The following is a 19,871-nucleotide window of genomic DNA, read 5'->3' as shown; positions in this document are numbered from 1 at the left end:
CCAGGCATATAGCAGAGGATATAAAAGACCCCTGAGATTTCCAATTTGCCTCTTTCCTGCCCTGATTCTCTGGACTATAGATTGACAACAAAAAGGAGCATACTGAAATATGGAATGGGGCCCTCCCAATCTTTAGGAAGTTACCAGAGAGACTTTAGAAGCCAGCAATCTATACCATCATTGCTACAAACCTGATAGAAGGCCTTTGCAATTTTTTGTATGTATATGATCTGTTAACCATTATTAACTCTATTTTTCTTTCTTTTATTATTAAACTGCTAGTTTTTAGTCACTGAAGGATTGGAATTAGCATGGTTATTTGTAAGATCTGAGTTATATGTTGACCTGGCTAAATGGCTGATCTCTTGAGATTAGACCAGAGGTGGCCAGACTGTGGCTCATGAGCCACATGCAGCTCTTTTACCAATGAAGTGCAGTTCAAGGGGTCCCCTCACACACTCCTTCCATTATCCACCTACCAGATTGGGGGGGAACTCAGGATCTCTGCCTTGAAGCAGGGTGGTGGGGTAGGGGGTTCTGCCCAGAGGGGAGGGGAGTCTCAGGGCTTCAGCCCCATGGGGTGCACCTGCCAGGTCTCAGAGCTTCAGCAGGAGTGGGGCTGAAGCTCTAGGCCCTGTCAGGCACCTCCCACAGGACTGAAGCTCCAAGCCCCGGCAGGTGCATCCCGGCTCTTGAACTTCTGAAGATTGTCATATGCAGCTCAGAGGTTCAATAGGTTTGGCCACCTTGGATTAGATGGACCCTATATTTGATGAAATTGGTTTTTAGTAACCACTCATCATAGAGTCCAATGTCTGGGTGGTGAGACAATGGCTGGAATGCCTAAGGAGGACTTCCTGTTAACTTCTGTTTCACCACACTGGTTTACTTTTGTTACTGGCTTGGTATAATCTAGTGAGAGAATAACCACCAGTTTTGGGTGAGTCTGCCCTATTTTTCAGCAGTTTGTCCTGAATCTGTCATTCTCAGCTGTGACCCACTGAGAGACAGTTACAGGTGGTCGTAGAAGCATCAGTTATGTGCAATCTGAAGTCTGTCCAGGTGGATTCAGCATCAGTGTACTCTGGCAGGGTCTCAAACTTGTTCAAGATGTTAGCTATATAGTAAAGACACATTGCTCAAATGAGCCCACCTTACCAAGTGATCCAGTTCGGCCTACATAACTGATGTGTCCCCATCATTATTTCTCCATTCCATCCATTTCTTTTGTGTCCTCTGTGAACTTTGCCAGTAATGATCTTGGAGAAAATACAAAATCACGGATAGACATTGAATAGTACTGAGCCAAAAATGCATCCCTGTGGGACCCCATAGTCCAGGGGTGGTCAAACTTACTGACCCTTGGAGCCGCATACAATAATCTTCAGAAGTTTGAGAGCCAGGTGCATCTGCCAGAGTTTGGAGCTTCTGCCCTGTGGCACAGGGGGGGCGCTAGGGGCTTCAGCCCTGCAGGTGTCGTCTGCTGGGGCTTGGGGCTTCAGCAAGAGCGGGGCTGAAGCCTTGAGACCCAGCAGGAGCCTCCTCTGAGGTTGAAGCCCCTAGACCAGGGGTCGGCAACCTATGGCATGCAAGCCAATTTTTAATGGCACACTGCTGCCTGCCGGAGTCCCGCCCTGCTCTTCTCCACCCTCCCCGTCTCCTCCCACAGGGGCAAGGGGCAGGGGGCAGAAGCTTGGTTCTGCCCGCTCTCTGGCCTCTTCCGCAGTGTGCTGGGTTCCTGTCCCTCCTCCTCCTCCTCCTCCTCCTCTCTGTCCCTCCCTTTCTGCTGGCCGATCAGCTGATGGCCCTTGTGAGGGAGGGGGTCGGGGAGGAGTGGAGTCAGTGTGCTCGCTGCTCCTGACGGAGGCAGAGAAGAAGCGGGGGCAGGGCTTTGGGGAAGGGGGGTGGTGGAATAGGGGCATATCCCGTGAGCACCCAACGACCCAGCCCTCTGCCCTGACCCCCTCTCACACCCACCCAGCCCTCTGCCCTGCAGCTCTGCACACACCCCCAGGCTCCTGCCCTGAGCCCTGTACCCCCCCTCACACACATCCAGCCCTCTGCCCTGAGCCCTGCAGCCATGCACACCCTCCAGGCCCCTTCCCTGAGCCGTGTATCCCCCTCACACCCAGCCCTCTGCTTGACTCCTTCACACCCCCCCCCCACAACTCCAGCCCTGACTCTGGCACCCCCATGCCCTGACACCTGCACCCCCTCACATGCCCCCAGCCCTCTGCCCTGACTCTTGCACCCCCACACATACCCAGCCCCCCCCACATCCTGACTCTTGCACCCCCCACATCCCCACTCCCACTTTGAGCACCAAACGGGAGCTCCTGCACTACCACCACCATCACATTCCCCCTTTCACCAAATGGGAGCTGTCCAGATAAGCGTTCCACACCCAAATCTCCTGCACCAACCCTGAGCCTGCTCCCTCATTCTAGCTCCTGGCCAAACCCTACACCCTAATCTCCAGCCTGCTCCTTCACCCCAGTCCTGTACTCAGTGCACTCCCACCCTCAGCTCAGTGCAGAGAGAGGAAGAGAATGGGCCAGAACCAGGGAGAAGGTAGGTATCCACTGTATGTGGGCAGGGTCGGGACCCCAGACCGGCAGCGGGCTGAGTGGGTACGGCAGCTGGGATCCCGGCTGGCAGGAGCCGGCTGATGGAACCTCTGAGTGGCAGTGGGTTGAGCTGCTTAGCCCAGTGCCGGTCTGGGGTCCTGGCTACTGGCCCCGCACAGTCTGCTGACGGTCTGGGGTTCTGGCTGCCGGACCCTTGCAAGCCAGAGTCCCGGCCACAGGCCCCACTCAGCCTGCTGCTGGCCTAGGTGAACAGAACTCCAGACCAGCAGAGGGCTGAGCAGGCCAGCGGCATAAGATCAACTTTTTAATTTAATTTTAAATGAAGCTTCTTAAACATTTTGAAAACCTTGTTTAGTTTACAATACAAGAATAGTTTAGTTATATAATATATAGACTTAGAGAGAGAGACATTCTAAAAAAGATTTAAAATGTATTGCCGGCACGTGAAACCTTAAATTAAAGTGAATAAATGAAGACTCGGCGCACTGCTTCTGAAAGGTTGCCGACCCCTGCCCTAGACCCCTCTCCCGGCTGGGCAGAAGCCCCTAGTGCCACCGTCCTACTTCAGGGCAGAAGTCCCGAGTCTCTCCTCCCCCTTCAACCCTGCACCATGGGGGGCTCCACGAGCTGCACTCTAACTGTAAAAGAGCTGCATTTAGCCACCCCTGCCATAATCTATTCCCAAAATTAACACTATCCAATATCAATAAAGCACATGTTAAATGGATTAAGAACTGACAAATCTCAAAGTAGTTGTGAAAGTTGAATAATCACTGAATGTGTGTGTTTCTAGTGGGATTCCACAGGGTGTTCAAGACTTCATGCTTTTCAGTATTTTTATAAGGGTCTAGAAGTAAATAAAAACTCATTAGTGATTTAAAGAAAAATTGACACAAAGATTGACAGTGACAAATGAAGACAAGACAGTCATACAAGAATCATCTGGATTGCTTATCAGTCTGGGTCCATTCAAACAAAATGAATTTTAATAGAGCCAAATGCAAGGTCCTCCACCTAGTAACGATGAATGCACACCATACCTACAGAATGTGGGACTGTATCCTGGAAAGCAGTAACTGAAAAGGATTTTAGAGGTCATAGTGGAAAAACAACTCAACATGAGCTCCCAGTGCAATGGCGTGGCAAAGTGACTTAATGCAATCATTGATATATAAACAGTGAATAGAGAGAGAAAGATAATCTCTGTATATGGTATTGATGAGACTGATACGAGAATACTGCATAAAGTTAACTTTTTCCAGCATACTTTTTAGAGTGTTGCCACCAGAAGAGAATGTGGAGAAGAGCCACAAAAATGACTTGAGGGCTGGAAAAAATGCCTTACAATGCAAGACTTAACAAGCTCTGTTTAACTTACCCAAAAGAAAACTGAGAGATGATGTGATGCTTTTGGGAGCAATCCATGCCAGAAAGGGGTTCATTCAACACCTGCCTGGCAACTTTGGGTGCCTTATATGCTATGCTGCTGTGGCTCACAACTGTGACCCCAACAACTAGAATACAAGGATGAAGGTCTCACTCTGGCTTGCACTGCTGGGGGCCCTCAGTAAACCTTCTAACTCCAGATTCTTCCCCAAAGCATTTTTCTGCAGTGTTCAACCTCTCAAAACCTTATCAAATTTGCTGCTAGTTAGGTTAACTCCTATTGACACACCGTCCACTTCAGTGCTTGGCTCTGAGTTGGTTTATAGTAAAAGTAAAATGAATTTTAACAGTAGAACACAGATTTACCTGATATCATGTGGAAGGGGAATAAGTATAGAAATGGTTACAAACAAAAGTAAAAATAGACTTAATAAGCTAAAGTCTTTCGTTGAAAGTAGTTTTCTCACCGCAGTCATTCTTCCAGCAGGCTGGCCAGGCTTTAGCCAGGATCCAACAGAGAGCTCAGAGCACTTCATTTCTTTGCCTCAGTGAAGGATAACCCAAAGCCTCTTGCCCAGTTACATATAGTCCCCAGATTTCAGTGTCCTGATGTCAAGAGCGTGGAAGGTCCTCTGAGGTTTGTCTCTTCTGTCTTCCAGGGGGGCAATGCCATCTTGATCAAGGTTTCTGCTTTCCCCCCTGCCCCCGTGAGTTCCCATGTGACGTTCCTTGTTGCAATTTTACAATGCAAGTGAAATTTTTCCCTCTACCTGTGAGCTGACTGCTTTGTTTACATGCTGATGTATCTCAACTGTCCAGGGCTTGCTCAGCAGATGGGGAATTCATAACCTTTGTCTGAGAAAAAAAATGTTTCAGCTTTTCCTGACATGCCTGATTTAGACACATTTTAGTCACATATTTCCAGCACATCTGTGTAATTCTTTGCAGGTTAACCATACATCCATCACACAAGAATAGATTCATAGATTCTAGGACTGGAAGGGACCTCAAGACGTCATCGAGTCTAGTCCCCTGCCCTCATGGCAGGACCAAATACTGTCTAGACTATCCCTGATAGACACTTTATTCGAACCTACTTCTTAAATAATCTCCAGAAGATGGAGAATTCACAACCTCCCTAGGCAATTTTTCCCAGATAGTTTAACCACCCTGACAGTTTAGGAACTTTTTCTAAGTTCCAACTAACCTCCCTTGCATGAGTTGATTTAATGCCCATTGCTTCTTGGCTCTATCCTTAGAGGCTAAGGTGAACAAGTTTTCTTCCTCCTTTATGATAACCTTTTTAATACCTGAAACTGCGTATGCATGTCCCTTCAGTATTCTCTTTTACCAAACTAATAACCATTCTTTCAGCCTCCTCTCAGTAGGTATGTTCTTCAAGCTTTAATCATTCTTGTTGCTCTTCTCTGGACCCTCTCCAATTTCTCCACATCTTTCTTGAAATGCAGTGCCCAGAACTGGACACAATACACCAGTTGAGACCTAACCAGCGCAGAGTAGAATGGAAGAATGACTTCTTGTGTCTTGTTTACAACACACCTGTTAATGCATCCCAGGATCATGTTTGCTTTTTTGTAACAGCATCACGCTAGTTGACTTATATTAATGATCTTTGAGTTACTAGTTCTCCAGTGATGTATAACAACGCACTGCTGTCATGTTATTTATTTAGAAGGTGCCTAGGAAGCAGTGAGCTGGTCAGGCCTGCTGAGACTGCTACATACCAGGGGGTACCTTGTCCTCTGGCATTGGAGTGCTCTTAGGGTCACAGATGACTTGATGACAGTGTACAAGTAACTTCAGTGGAAGAAACTACTGGATATAAATGCTTTTCAGCCTAGTGGAGAAAAGCGTCATAGGAACCACTAGCTGAAAGCTGAAGCCAGATGGATTCAGATCAGAAATAAGGCAAAAAATGTTAACAATGAACTACTAGAACAAATAGCTACCACAGAAAATGCTGGATTTTCCATCTCTTGAAGTCTTCAGATCAAGAATTGGATGTCTTTCAGGAAAATATTAGTCAAACACAAATTATTGCGTTCAGTACAGGGGTAGCTGGGTAAAATTCCATGGTCTGTGTTTAAACAGAAGCTGAAACTAGGTGATCTAATGGTCCCTCTGGCCTCAAAATCTGTGATCCCCAGTTTACAACTTCTTCCTGAGATCTGTCAGTGAACCAGATCTTAATACAATTAATATGGGCTAAATTGACTTTGTATAATGCTAATTAACTTTTTTTTTTATCAGAATGCCATGCAGGACTAAATCAAATGCCTCATAAAATTCGAAGTATATTATGTCAGCGCAATTATACTTTATCAGCCAAATTTGTGATCTCAGAAAAAACACCAGGTTTCTTTGACACATCCCCTTTTCCATAACATCTTGATTAGGTATGAATTATACTACTGAGCATTCAGAGGTTTAGGGACACCGGAAGCATGAGGTTGTGACTATCATGGCTAATAGCCATTGATGGACGTATCCTCCATGAACTTACCTAATTATTTTTTGAACCAGTTATACTTTTGGCCTTCACGACATCCCCTGGCAATGAGTTCCACAAGTTGACTGTATGCATTCTTTGAAGTACTTCCTTATGTTTGTTTTAAACCTGCTGTCTTTTAATTTCAGTGGGTGACCCCTGGTTCTTGTTTCATGTGAAGAGGTAAATAACACTTTCTCCACATCTGTGATTTTATAGACCTATATTGTGTTGTGTCTTTTATAAGCTGAACAGCCCCAGTCTATCATTGTATGAAAGCCATTCATATGCTATTTTCTGTCCTATTATCTGTTTTCTAATGGTTCCTAACATTATGTTAACTGTTTTGACTGCCACTGCATATTGAGTGGATGATTTCAGAGAACTATCCACAAGGACTCCAAGATCTCTTTCTTGAGTGATAACTGGTAATTTAGACTTCATTTTGTATGGATAGTTGGAATTATATTTTGCAATGTTCATTACTTTGCACTTATCAACACCAAATTTCATCTTCCATTTTGCTACTTAGCCACCTGGTTTTGTGAGGTCCCTTTATAACTTTCGCAGTCAGCATGGGACTTAACTATCTTGAGTAATTTAGAATGGTCTGCAAATTTTGCCATCTCGCTATTTACCCCTTTTTCCAGATCATTTATGAATATATTGAACAGCATATCCTTGGGGGACCACGTTACTTACCTCTCCCCATTGTGAAAACTGACCATTTATTCCTACCCTTTGTTTACTATATTTTATCTGGTGACTGATCCATGAGGACCTTCCATCGTATCCCATAAATACTTACTTTCCTTAAGAGCCTTTGGTGTGGGACTTTGTTAAAGGCTTTTTGAAAGTCTGAGTATACTACATCAACTGGATCACCCTTGTCCACACCCTCACAGAACCCCCTCATGACACCCTTATAGAATTCTGGTAGATTGATGAGACATAATTTTCCTTTACAAAAGCCACGTTGACTCTTCCGAATAAATTATGTTCAGCTATATGTCTGAAAATTCTGTTTACTGTAGTTTCAACCAATTTGCTGGTGCTGAAGTTAAATTTACAGGCCTGTAACTGCCAGGATCGCCTCTGGAGCCTGTTTTAAAAATTGGGATTGCTTTAGCTATTCTTCAGTCATCTGGTACAGAGGTTGATTTAAGCAATATGCTACATACCACAGTTAGAAGTTCTGCAATTTCATATTTGAGTTCCTTCAGAACTTTGAACAATATCTGGTCCTGGTAACTTAGATAATGTTTTCAGCTCTCTAGCCAGAAGGCTGAGAATTAAATTTATCACTTAGTTGCAAAACCACCTCTATTGACACCTCACTCTGGGACAGTTGCTTATATTTGTCACATAAAAGGAACGGCTCAGTGTGGGAATCTCCCCCACATGCTCTCCAGTGAAGACTGATGTAAAGAATTCATTCATCTTCTCTGCAATGCCTTGGCTTTCTTGAGTGCTCCTTTAGCACCTTGATCATCCAGTGTCCCTACTGATTGTTTGGAAGGCTTCCTACTTCTGATGCACTTAAAATTTTTTGGTGTTAGTTTGTGTCCTTATCTAGTTGCTCTTCTGATTCTTTCTTGGTCTGCCACCTTATACTTGATTTGCTAGAATGTATTTTCCTCACTAGGATTTAATTTCTACTTTTAGAAGGATACCTTTTTGCCTCTAACCACCGCTTTTACTCTCCTGTTTAACTATGGTGGGATTTTGTTGGGTTTTTTTTATTTTTTTTATTTAGGGTATACGTTTAGTTTGAGCCTCTATTATGGTGTTTTAAAATAGTTTCCATGCAGTTTGCAGGCATTTCACTCTTGTGACTGTTCCTTTTCTTTTCCGTTTAACTAGCGTCCTCATTTTAGTGTAGTTCCCCACTTAGAAGTTAAATGCTACTGTGGTGGGTTTCTTTGGTATTTTTCCCCTCTACAAGGATGTTAAATGTAATTAGCTTAGCTAAATTGCTCCATAGCAACCATATAGTCACCTTTTGGAACAGATCCTGTGTCCCCTTGTGGGTTCCAGGACAAACTGTCCCAACAAGCTGTGTTTAAAATTTTTACCTCTGCATCCATTCATGAGGTGATGTACCCAGTCAATATGAGGATAGTTGAAATTCCCATTATTGAATTTTTTTGCTTTTTCACATTTTCAGCACAGTTCTGCAGTTTGACATGGGCGGTGTCACAACCCACAAGTATAAATTCATACAAGCATTTCTCAAAGAATAACATTTACTGGTTAGTAACCTTTCTGTTTCCTTTCCCTACATAATAAAGGGTAAACAGTAACAGTGCACAAAATCCTACTATCCAGGGTGCACTTTTATCACAGATGTTTGTGGCTTTTATTATTTCAGGGAAAGATACCAGCTGTCATCTCCACCCTTGAATCAATCATAAACATCATGCTACTGCAGCCTGTGGCTGCAGTAAACACTGTAGAAGAGCAGAGGGCCCGCTGGGAGAGGAAACGTAGCCGGACAGCCAAGGAACTGGTGGAAACAGAGCAGAAATACCTAGAGCAGCTGGACTTGGTTACCACAGTGAGTATCAGGGCTTCCTCATGATGTAGTGACACCCTGATGTATGGGCGTCCAAGGACTAGTAGGTTCCCTTTTGCCATCCCTCCTGTGAGGGGTTCCCCCCGGGTGCCACCTATCACTGAGCTCTCTGACTCTCCAGCCTGGGCTCCCTCTCACACTGTGCTGCTGTGACAAGCTGCAGACCCACTCCTGGTCCTACCACCAGCATTAACACAGGTAGAGACAGACCCAGCTGCAGTTTTATGCAGGCTTTCTGACCAGCCACTGCATGAATCAACAATACAGAGGCTACAGTCAAGATAAACCCCAGCTCCCCAGGCACACATCCCCTTCTGGAGTATAAACCCTAAATTATACCATCTTGCACTGCACACGGAACTGTACAGCATAACCTCCTAGAGTGAGCCCCTCCCTCAATGTGGAGAGGAAATACACCACCTCCTATCTCTTGAATTAAGATTCCCAAGCACTTCATTCCAAACTTACTGCTGTAGATTAAAACATAAAATAAGTTTATTAACTAGAAAAGGATAGATTTTAAGTGATTATAAGTGATAGCAAACAGATCAAAGCAGATTACCTAGTAAATAAACAAAAACGCAAACTAAACTTAACATACTAGAAGGCTAGGATTTGAATTAAGTCTCTCACCCTGACTGATGATACAAGCAGGCTTGCAGATTCTCAAGGCACAAACTGCACTCGTTTTGCAGTTTGGATCCCCACCGCTGGTTCGAAGTCCTCTTCTTTTGGAGCTTATTTTAGGTGTTCAGTTATGTGGGAGTGAAGTACAACTGATGATGTCACTCCCTGCCTTATATAGCTTTAGCATATGGCTGGAACCCTTTGGGGGAAAAAACATTGGTATCCATGATGGAGTTCTGTGTCATGTGGCCTGGTCACATGCCCTTGCATACCTTGTTGAGTCATAGCAGCTATTATTTACAGGCTGTCTGGAGCATTCTCAGGAAGGCTCACCTAAGACCTATTGTTCTTTCTAATGGCCTATTACCTTGAATAGGCCCTTCACAACCAGCTATCTAGACTGGAAGCATTTTACCTAATGAGTGTCACCCAGGTGTGACTACATGTGAAATATAGACACATTGTCAATATTCATAACTTCAGATAGAAAAATGATACATTCATACAGATAGAATAATCATATTCAGCAAATTATAACTTTTCCAATGACATCTTACATGACCATCTTACATGACCCACAAAATGCATCATAATTATGCCATAATCATATTGTAATAATGTTATGTTGAATATGGGGTGTAGAGTCATACCTCCATTCTTCTGTCGTGGTAGGGGTCATACCGGAGGTCACACAGCAGCATTCTGACTGCCATTTTCATAGAGTAGGAGGCAAATTCTTGCTGTACGCTTTCTTTGGGACTGAGAAGTGTGCTTAATTTCCTGAAGTTTGTATGATTTCAGTGTGGCTAGATTGATAGATTATAAAGCCAGGAGGGACCCTGATCTCTGATATCCTCTGTAACACAGACCATAGGACTTTCCTGAACTAAGATCTGTTTGAACTAGAGCAGTTCTTTTAAAAAAAATAAATCTAGAAAATCAAATCTTGATTGATTTACTTATTTTATTTTAAATGCCAATGGTAGAGAATCCACTACAATCCTTGGTCATTTGTTCCAATAGTTGGTTACATCCACTGCTAAAAATGTGCCCCTTACTCCCAGTCTGAATTTGTCTAGCTTCAATTTCCAGCCATTGTTTTGCCTTTTGTCTACTAGATTGAAGAGTCTTCTATTACCAAATCTCTGTTCCCCATGTAGGTACTGATAGACTATGATCAAGCCTGTCATAGTGTGCCTGATCCATTTAGGAGGGAATGAGACCAGTCCCCTGTGGCTAAATAGCTACTTCTGTGGGTCCAGTTTAGCTGTTTGAGTACATCTGGGGCTAATTAAATTGAAATTCAGTTCCAGCTGGGGAGGGCCAGGAGCACGTTCTATAAAGAGGAAATAGGAAGAGAAGGGCTGGATAAGACCCTCTCTGGGGTTAGAGAGGCAGAACTGTTTGGAGCAAAAGCTCAGGCAGGGATAACTGGAAAGGGTTCCCAGAATCTCCCAGAGGAGATAGAAGCCCACACAGGGTGGGTTGTAGCTGTTTGGGACGATGGTTTAAACGCAGGATAACAAGGACTGTTTAAGTACTTCATTTGTCAGAGGACACCAGGAAGGGAAGAATCTGGCATTCTTCCACTGGCAACCAGAGCGCCAAAAGGCTTAAGAAGTGTATGGATGAACAGCCAGTGATGAGAAGTCAGCTGAGATCATTTGAAGTTGTACCTTTTTGAGTTTTTGTTAAGATTATGGCTTGGGGTGGGACTAGAACTCTGTAAACCAGTGTTTCTCAACCTTTTTCTGCTGGTGACCCCCTTTGGATTTAAAAATAAATGAATTGTGACCACCACCCCCATTAACACTGGAAAAAATTGCGACCCCCCCCCTCCCACTTTAAATATCAGTAAGTAAATTATTAATAATACTTGGGGCCGGCGTTAGGGGGTGGCAAGCAGGGCAATTGCCTAGGGCTCTATGCCAAGGGGCCTCCTGCAAAGCTAAATTACATGCTTAAGCCCTGGCCAGCAGGGGGCTGAAGCATGTAACTTAGCTTTGCAGAGCCCCCTGTCACATGGGGCCCTGGGCAATTGCCCTGCTTGTCACCCCCTAACACCAGCCCTACACTTGTGATTCCTCCCCCCCGCCCCAAACCGACTGTAAACCCATTTATCATTCTGGCTTCTTAATCAGAATATTGTGTGGTACCAAGTCAAATGCCCTACAGAAATCTAGGACTATTACATTACGTTGTCAAGAACAAACCATGTAAAACCAACCTACTGTCCTCCTTTGACAGAGTAACAAGCCTTGGAGATAGGGGGAAGCAGTAGAAATGACATATCTCGACTTCAATAAGGCTTTTGATATTGTTTCACATGACCTTGTCATAAGCAAACTAGGGACATATAGCCTAGACCAGTGGTTCTCAACCAGGAATATGCATACCCCTGGGGATATGCAGAAGTCTTCCATGTGGTACATCAACTCATCTAGATATTTGCTTAGTTTTATAACAGACTACGTAAAAAGCACCAGCAAAGTCAGTACAAACTAAAATTTCACATAGACAATGACTTGTTTATTCGGCTCTATATACTATACATTGAAATAGAAATACAATATTTATATTCCAATTGATTTATTTTATAATTATATGGTAAAAATGAGACAGTAAGCAATTCTTCAGTAATAGTGTGCTATGACACTTTTTTTTGTATTTTTATGCCTGATTTTGTAAACAAGTAGTTTTTAAGTGAGTTGAAACTTGGGGTATGCAAGACAAATCAGACTCCTGAAAGGAGTGCAGTAGTCTGGAAAGGCTGAAAGCCACTGATCTAGACAATCCTGCTATAAGCTGGGTGCACAACTGGTTGGAAAACCGTATGCAGAAGTTATCAGTGATTTACAGTCAAACTGAAAGGGCATATCAAGTGGGGTCCCGCAGGGGTCTGTCCTGGGTTTTGTTCTATTCAATATTTTCATAAATAAGTTGAATAATGGCATAAAGAGTACACTTATAATACTTACAGACAGTACCAAGCTGGGAGTGGCAGAGGGGAGGGTTACAAGCATTTTGGAGTACAGGAATAGAACAATAACCTTGACAAACTGGGGAAACGATCTGAAATAAATAGGATAAAATTCAGTACGGAAAAGTGCTCAAAACTCAAAAGGTAATAATAACAAAATGTTTAAGTGCATCAGAAGCAGGAAGCCTGCTAAACAACCAGTGGGGCCCCTGGACGATTGAGACAAAAGGAGCACTTAAAGACAATAAAGTCATTGCGGAGAAACTAAATGAATTCTTTGCTTCAGTCTTCGCGGCTGAGGATGTTAGGGAGATTCCCAAACCTGAGTCATCCTTTAGTCTGTGACAGTTCCTCAGATTTGTCACCTACAAAGTGTCACTAGAGGAAGTTTTGGAATTAATTGATAAACTTAACAGTAACAAGTCACCAGGACCAGATGGCATTCACCCAAGAGTTCTGAAAGAGCTCAAATGTGAAATTGTGGAACTATTAACTAGCGTTTGTAACCTGTCCTTTAAATGCTTCTGTACCCAATGACTGGAAGTTAGCTAATGTAACACCAATATTTAAAAAGGGATCTCAGCAATTACAGACCAGTAAGTCTAACGTCAGTACTGGGCAAATTAGTTGAAACAATAGTAAAGAATAAAATTCATACACATAAAAGAACACAAATTGTTGGGCAAAAGTCAACATGGTTTCTTTAAAGGGAAATCATGTTTTACTAATCTATTAGAGTTCTTTGAAGGAGTCAACAAACCATATGGACAAGGGGGATCTAGTGGACATAATGTACTTAAATTTCCAGAAAGCCTTTGACAAGGTCCCTCACCAAAGGCTCTTATGTAAACTAAGTTGTCATGGGGTAAGAGGGAAGATCCTTTCATGGACTGAGAACTGGTTAAAAGACAGGGAGCAAAGGGTAGGAATAAATGGTAAATTTTCAGAATGGAGAGGGGTAACTAGTGATGTTCCCCAAGGGTCAGTCCTAGAACCAATCCTATTCAATTTATTATAAATGATCTGAGAAAGGGGTAAACAGTGAGGTGGAAAGTTGCAGGTGATAACTAAACTCTCAAGATTAGTTAAAGACCAAAGCAGACTGTGAAGAACTTCAAAAATGATCTCACAAAACTAGTGATGGCAATCAAATGGCAACTGAAATTTTAATGTGGATACATGTAAAGTAATGCACATTGGAAAAAAATAACCCCAACTATACATACAATATGATGGGCGTTAATTTAGCTACAACTAGTCAGGAAAGAGATCTTGGAGTCGTGGATAGTTCTCTGAAGATGTCCACGCAATGTGCAGCGGCAGTAGAAAAAGCAAACAGGATGTTATGAATCATTCAAAAAGGGATAGAGAATAAGACGGAGAATAGCTTATTGCCATTATATAAATCCATGGTACGCCCACATCTTGAATACTGCGTACAGGTGTGGTCTCCTCATCTCAACAAAGATATACTGGCATTAGAAAAGGTTCAGAGAAGGGCAACTAAAATGATTAGGGAATTTGAGAGGGTCCCATATGAGGAGAGATTAAAGAGGCTAGGACTCTTCAGCTTGGAAAAGAGGAGACTAAGGGGGGGATATCATGGAGGTATATAAAATCATGAGTAGTGTGGAGAAAGTGAATAAGGAAAAGTTATTTATTTGTTCCTATAAGAACTAGGGGCTACCAAATGAAATTAATGGTCAGCAGGTTTAAAACAAATAAAGGCAGTTCTTCTTCACACAAAGAGGAGTACTTGTGGCACCTTACAGACTAACAAATTTATTTGAGCATAAGCTTTTGTGGTCTTAAACCCACTTCATTGGATGCATAGAATGAAACACACAGAACATATTTATACATACAGAGAACATGAAAAGGTGGGAGTAGCCATACTAGCTGTAAGAGGCCAATCCATTGAGATGAACTATAATCAGCAAGAGAGAGAAAAAACCTTTGAAGTGATGATCGAGATGACCCATAGAAGGTATGAGGATATTTTAACATGGGGAAATAGATTCAATTAGTGTAATGACCCAACCATTCCCAATCTCTGTTCAAACCTAAGTTAATTGTATCTAATTTGCATATTTATTCAAGTTCAGCAGTCTCTCTTCTCGTCTTCACACAGTGCACAGTCAACCTGTGGAAATCCTTGCCTGAGAAGGTTGGAAGGCTAGGACTATAACAGGGTTTAAAAGAGAGCTAGATAAATTTATGGAGGTTAAGTCCATTAATGGCTATTAGCCAGGATGGGTAAGGAATGGTGTCCCTAGCCTCTGTCAGAGGCTGGAGATGGGTGGCAGGAGAGAGATCACTTGATCATTACCTGTTAGATTCACTCCCTCTGGGGCACCTGGCATTGGTCACTTTTGGTAGACAGGATATTGGGCTGGGATGGACCTTTGGTCTTACCCAGTATGGCCATTCTTATGTGCCCCGTACTACATTTAGGAAGAAATAATCAATTGCACAAATACAAAATGAGAAATCACTACATAGGAAGGAGTAGTACAAAAAGGATCTGGGGTCATAGTGAATCACAAATTAAATATGAGTCAACGATGTAATACTGTTGCCAAAAAAAAGTAAATGTCATCCTGAGATATAGTAGCAGGAATGTTGTGAGCAAGACATGAGAAGTAATTGTCCCACTGAACTCAGCATTGATAAGATCTGAACTGGGAGTACTGTGTCCAGTTCTGGGCAGCATACTTCAGGAAAGATGTGTACAGATTGGAGAAAGTCCAGAAGAGAGCAACAAAGGTCTAGAAAATATGACTGATGAGGAAAGATTGAAAAAAAAAAAAAAAGGGTTTGTTTAGTATGGAGAAGAGAAGACTAAAGGGGAACATATAACAGTCTTTAAGTACATGAAAAGCTGTTATAAAATGGAGCTTAATAAAATTATTCTCCTTATCCATTGAGGACAGGACAAAAAATAATGGGCGTTAATTGCAATAAGGGAGATTAGGTTAGATAGTAAGAAAAACTTCCTAACTGTAAGGGTAGTTAAGTAGTGGAGCAAATTAGCTAGAGTAGTCATTAAAGGTTTTTAAGAACAGATTAAACAAACACCGTTTGGACAGTCTAGATTATCCGGCTTCAGTGCCGGGGACTGGAGTAAATGACCCTTCGAGATCCCTTCTAGTCCTATGTGTCTATGATTTTATGATTGCCTTACCTTTATCAGCCAAACTTAAACCAGTGTCCCTAAATCCAGTATTAATTATATTCCTTTAATTCTTTATCAGTCGAATCCTGTATCACCCATTGCTTTTCTTTTCCTGGAATCTATGTTGGGCTGACACGCCTATAATTGCCTAGGTCATCCCTTTACCCTTTTTTGAATTGGTACATTAGCTTTCTGCCAGCCCTCTGTAACTTCCCTAGTATTCTAAGACTTACAGAAAATTGACATTAATGGTCCACATAGCTCTTACACCAGTTCTTTTGGGACTCTTTGATGCAAATTATCTGGACCTGCTGATTTTAAAAATATCTTACTTTAATAGCTGTTACTGTTTAACATCCTCTTGACTTACTGTTGAACTAGAAGGATGATGATGAGACTATATCATCTGGCTTTTTTCCAAATAAAAAAACAGGAGAACTTATTGAACACTTCCTTTTCTGCATTATTATTGAAAATTCTACCACATAGGAACAAAAACAATCCTAACATACTTAAACCAAAAAACCCTCCAGCTGTTTGCAGTCTACCTCTGTTCATGGCTCTGAGACCTGTGACTTCAAATAAATTTGTGCTGGCCAGGGTCCTCCAGTACAGTGGCACGGTTGCTGGTATGAGGGGGTTGGCCCAGAAGGTTTGATGGTCAAATGAAGAATAAACTAAGTTTATAAGGAAGGTGATGATATTCTCATTTGTTGCTGTGAAACAAAATAAGAGACTATAAAGGCTTAAGTGTTGCTGACCTTTTCCTGGGGTAGTGGTGGGGCTGCCTTGGGCGCTCATCATTTGTGTACAGTGATGGGGAAAGACAGTCATTGAGGAATAGTCTTGCCCTCTTGATGCCAGTAGAGTAGGAGCTGTCTTATGCTTGCTCTCACTGCTGTTGAGGGCCGGGGGAGGAGTGTCTGCAGTTTCTTGGTGTTGCTGCAGGCTGAGTTTAGCTGCTTCCCTGTGTAGACCATGGGGTATAACCCTTCTGTGTACTTCTTTCCTGGTTAGTATTTTGTGACAATTCTGAAGGCCAAAGGGACACTGCAGCCAGCTGTGCGGGAAGGCATCTTCGGGCTCCTGGAATCCATATATTGCACCAGCCAGTAAGTGACCGGCTTGAGGGAGTACCACACATGGGTGAGAGAGTGGGTGGGGTGGGAGATAACTAACCTTGGTGGGGCTTGGAGACATACCCAGGGAGCTGCTGACTTGTGCACATCTATCCAGATAGCCAGAATGTCCATAGCTATGAGAAATATTTGGTTATTTTAAACACCTTGATCACCTTGATCGATCGGTCCTTCAGCCCTCATATAGATTGTGCCAATCACAACACGTCTTCCATTCTTCTCGTATCCCGGCCTTCCTTCTCCATGTGCGGCCATGTCTTTTCACAATAAAATCTTCCCATCTCTTTGGAGGTCGGTCGAGTGGTTGTTTCAGTTCCTGTGGGTACCACTTGGTGATGGGCTACAGTCCACTGATTGTCAGTGAGCCTCGCTATATGCTCGGCCCATTGCATTTTACTATGCCTGCTCTCAGTGACGTCCCGCACTCCACTTTGTTGTCTGATCACTTCATTTGGGACTCTGTCGTGGATTTTAAGCAACAGTCTGTTAAGGGGAGGGCCTTTATAGGCCTCCATTTCCATACTACACAGATGGCCTATTTGGAAGGGAGATATGCTGGTATTGAGATACATAATTCTTTGTCCATCTCAGTCTAGCCAGGTTAAAAACTAATCATGCTGTTTTTTGTCTTGTAACTTGTACTGCCACCTGAGAAATATATAGTTTGTCTCCATTCTTGGCCCAGATGCTTTTTCCCATATCAGCTCAGAAAGTAGAATATTTGCTATGTCCTGAAAATGTTTGTTATTTGGGCTGTTCCCTTGTTTACCTGATCTGCCATAAAAATAAGAAAAAAAGTAAGTGAAAGAGAGGCTACTTTTGATCTCAGTGAAATAATGTACTCCTTATACTTCTTTTTTCTTATTTTCTTATATCATTTTACGGGTGTTGATTTTACAGGTGTAACTAATTTTAGAGAAGGGCTAATTTTGTATTTTAATTTGTGTGTTTAAAATTTGTTTTTTGGAGTTGTTGGTTCTAATTTTTTTTTTTAATATTAGCCATAAGCTATTGTGCATATAAAGTACTATATTATTAAACTAAACTATTCATATGCCTACCCACATGCTGATCACTTGCTGGGTAGAGTTTTTTTTTTGTTTTTTTTTAACCCTAGAAAGTGAGCTTTCTAATGTTTTAGAGAATATTCTGTTTAGTTCCCACTGGATCCCTTGAGTATGTATCCTGGATTTAATTTCTGGGTGAGAGGGGTGACAGACGCCAAAATGATGGATAGAACAGGGCTTGAAGTAGAGGGAGCCAAGGCAATTTTGGTTATCATGTAGCCCTCTCAGTGAGCTGCTGTCCTTGCACACAGGATTCTGCTGCTTCACTTGGAGAGAGGGCACTTGGGGCTAGGATTGGAGGGTTTCTGTCAGAAGCTGGAGCTCTATGGCCACTATGCTGAAAACTTGGAGCAAGCTAAGAAAACCCTGCAGGTGAGTGCCCCCTATGCTCTTCTTCTTGTGTCATTCCACTCTTCTGGCATAGCTATATCCCCTCTTTCATTCCAGAGATAGCAGTGAGGGACCAATTGTTTCCTGTTCAAAACTGTTGCCCACATATCCCCCCCACCCAAGCCCATGATGAAATATTCAGTACTTATTTAGCACTTCACGCTTCCAAAACTAGAGATTTAAATAAAGGGGGATCATGAAGAGAGTACAGCTTTTCCTCTTCTAAAATCAAGAGTTTCCCTTCTGGTTTGGGGGAATTTGGCTCCTGCTCCTCCTCTGGTAGGCTGAGTGCAAACTCACCAGGCAAGAGCATTTGAAAAGGGATCATTAGGAAGGAGGAGCTGGTGTTTGGCTGGAGAATTACCAGAGCTCCTAGCCTTTCCCATTACTGGGTAAAGCACCAAGAGAACCGTGACAGGGGGACTCCCAGCTAGGATATCTTTCCTTTGCCACATCCTCAAATCTACCTTCTCCTATAGGAGAGGGGGAAAAGACCTTTCTTTCATTCTTGCCAGGTCCCGCTCAAAACACATATGTCTTTTAAATGACTTGTATTCTAGAGTTAGGGAAATTGCATGAAGGATAAAAGTCTTCCTCAGAAGGACCCCCTTGTCCCTCTGAATTATTAACATTTTAATATCAATGCAGATTTCCCAACTCCCGGAGACATTGCGGTGGAAAGCACTAAGGATGTGCTTTTGCCCACCTCTGGGTGCATGCATACATGCACTCTGTTGGCCTCCTTGGAGGATAGGAATATCTCTCAGTTACACTTGTCTTTAGTCTTGTCACCGTAAGATGATGCAAGGCTGCATCTCCACATCATATTAAGCTGGTGATAAGTGCCACCAAAATTAATGAGCTCTTCATTCCTGTATCTACTTTAGACACACTTCTAAAAGTGTTTATAAGAACTAGTTTATCTTTCTCATGTACACACATACAGTTATCCTCTCTGAAACTGGGAAATGGTGGCTTGGAGAGGGAGCAGTGGCTTGATGAATGTCATAAAATCAGTTGGTGTCAGATGGGTTTAAATAGGGCTTGGGAGTTCTGGTTCTTCAGGTATGTGTCAGTCTGGATCCTACTATAGGTGTACATGTGTCTCATGCACAGGACCAGGTATTTTTGACTAGCAGTGTCCATCAGGGTGGTGGATGTTCCCAGTGATTCTTCATGCTCTTTTTCAGGGCATAAAAGGGGGTACTGGACCCTTACTGAATAGAGGAGGCAACCTAGTGACACACAATGGAAAAAGCTGAAGCACTAAATGCTTTTTTTGCCTTGGTCGTCACAGCCAAGGTCAGCTCCCAGACTGCTGCACTGGGCAGTACAATATGGGGAGGAGGTGAGCAGCTCTCAGTCGTGAAAGAACAGGTTAAGGACTATTTAGAGAAGCTGGACATGCACAAGTCCTTGGGGCTGGATCTAATGC

The 19,871-nt window shown here is 42.9% G+C and overlaps 1 protein-coding gene across 1 annotated transcript in view; it reads left to right on the top strand.

The window, feature by feature from the left end:
- ARHGEF39 (Rho guanine nucleotide exchange factor 39) overlaps positions 1-19,871 on the top strand; it is a 65,310-nt gene that overhangs the window by 7,054 nt on the left and 38,385 nt on the right. The window contains exons 2-4 of the mRNA XM_032791036.2: positions 8,855-9,040; positions 16,858-16,952; positions 18,298-18,418. Of these exons, the coding sequence (XP_032646927.1) occupies positions 8,855-9,040; positions 16,858-16,952; positions 18,298-18,418 (402 nt within the window). The remainder of the gene's footprint in view (positions 1-8,854; positions 9,041-16,857; positions 16,953-18,297; positions 18,419-19,871) is intronic.

Source organism: Chelonoidis abingdonii, chromosome 6 (assembly GCF_003597395.2).
Source record: "Chelonoidis abingdonii isolate Lonesome George chromosome 6, CheloAbing_2.0, whole genome shotgun sequence".
In the NCBI taxonomy this organism is placed as follows: Eukaryota; Metazoa; Chordata; order Testudines; family Testudinidae; genus Chelonoidis; species Chelonoidis abingdonii.
Note: the sequence above shows the minus strand (reverse complement) of the source record. Positions and strands in the feature narration are given on the sequence as shown.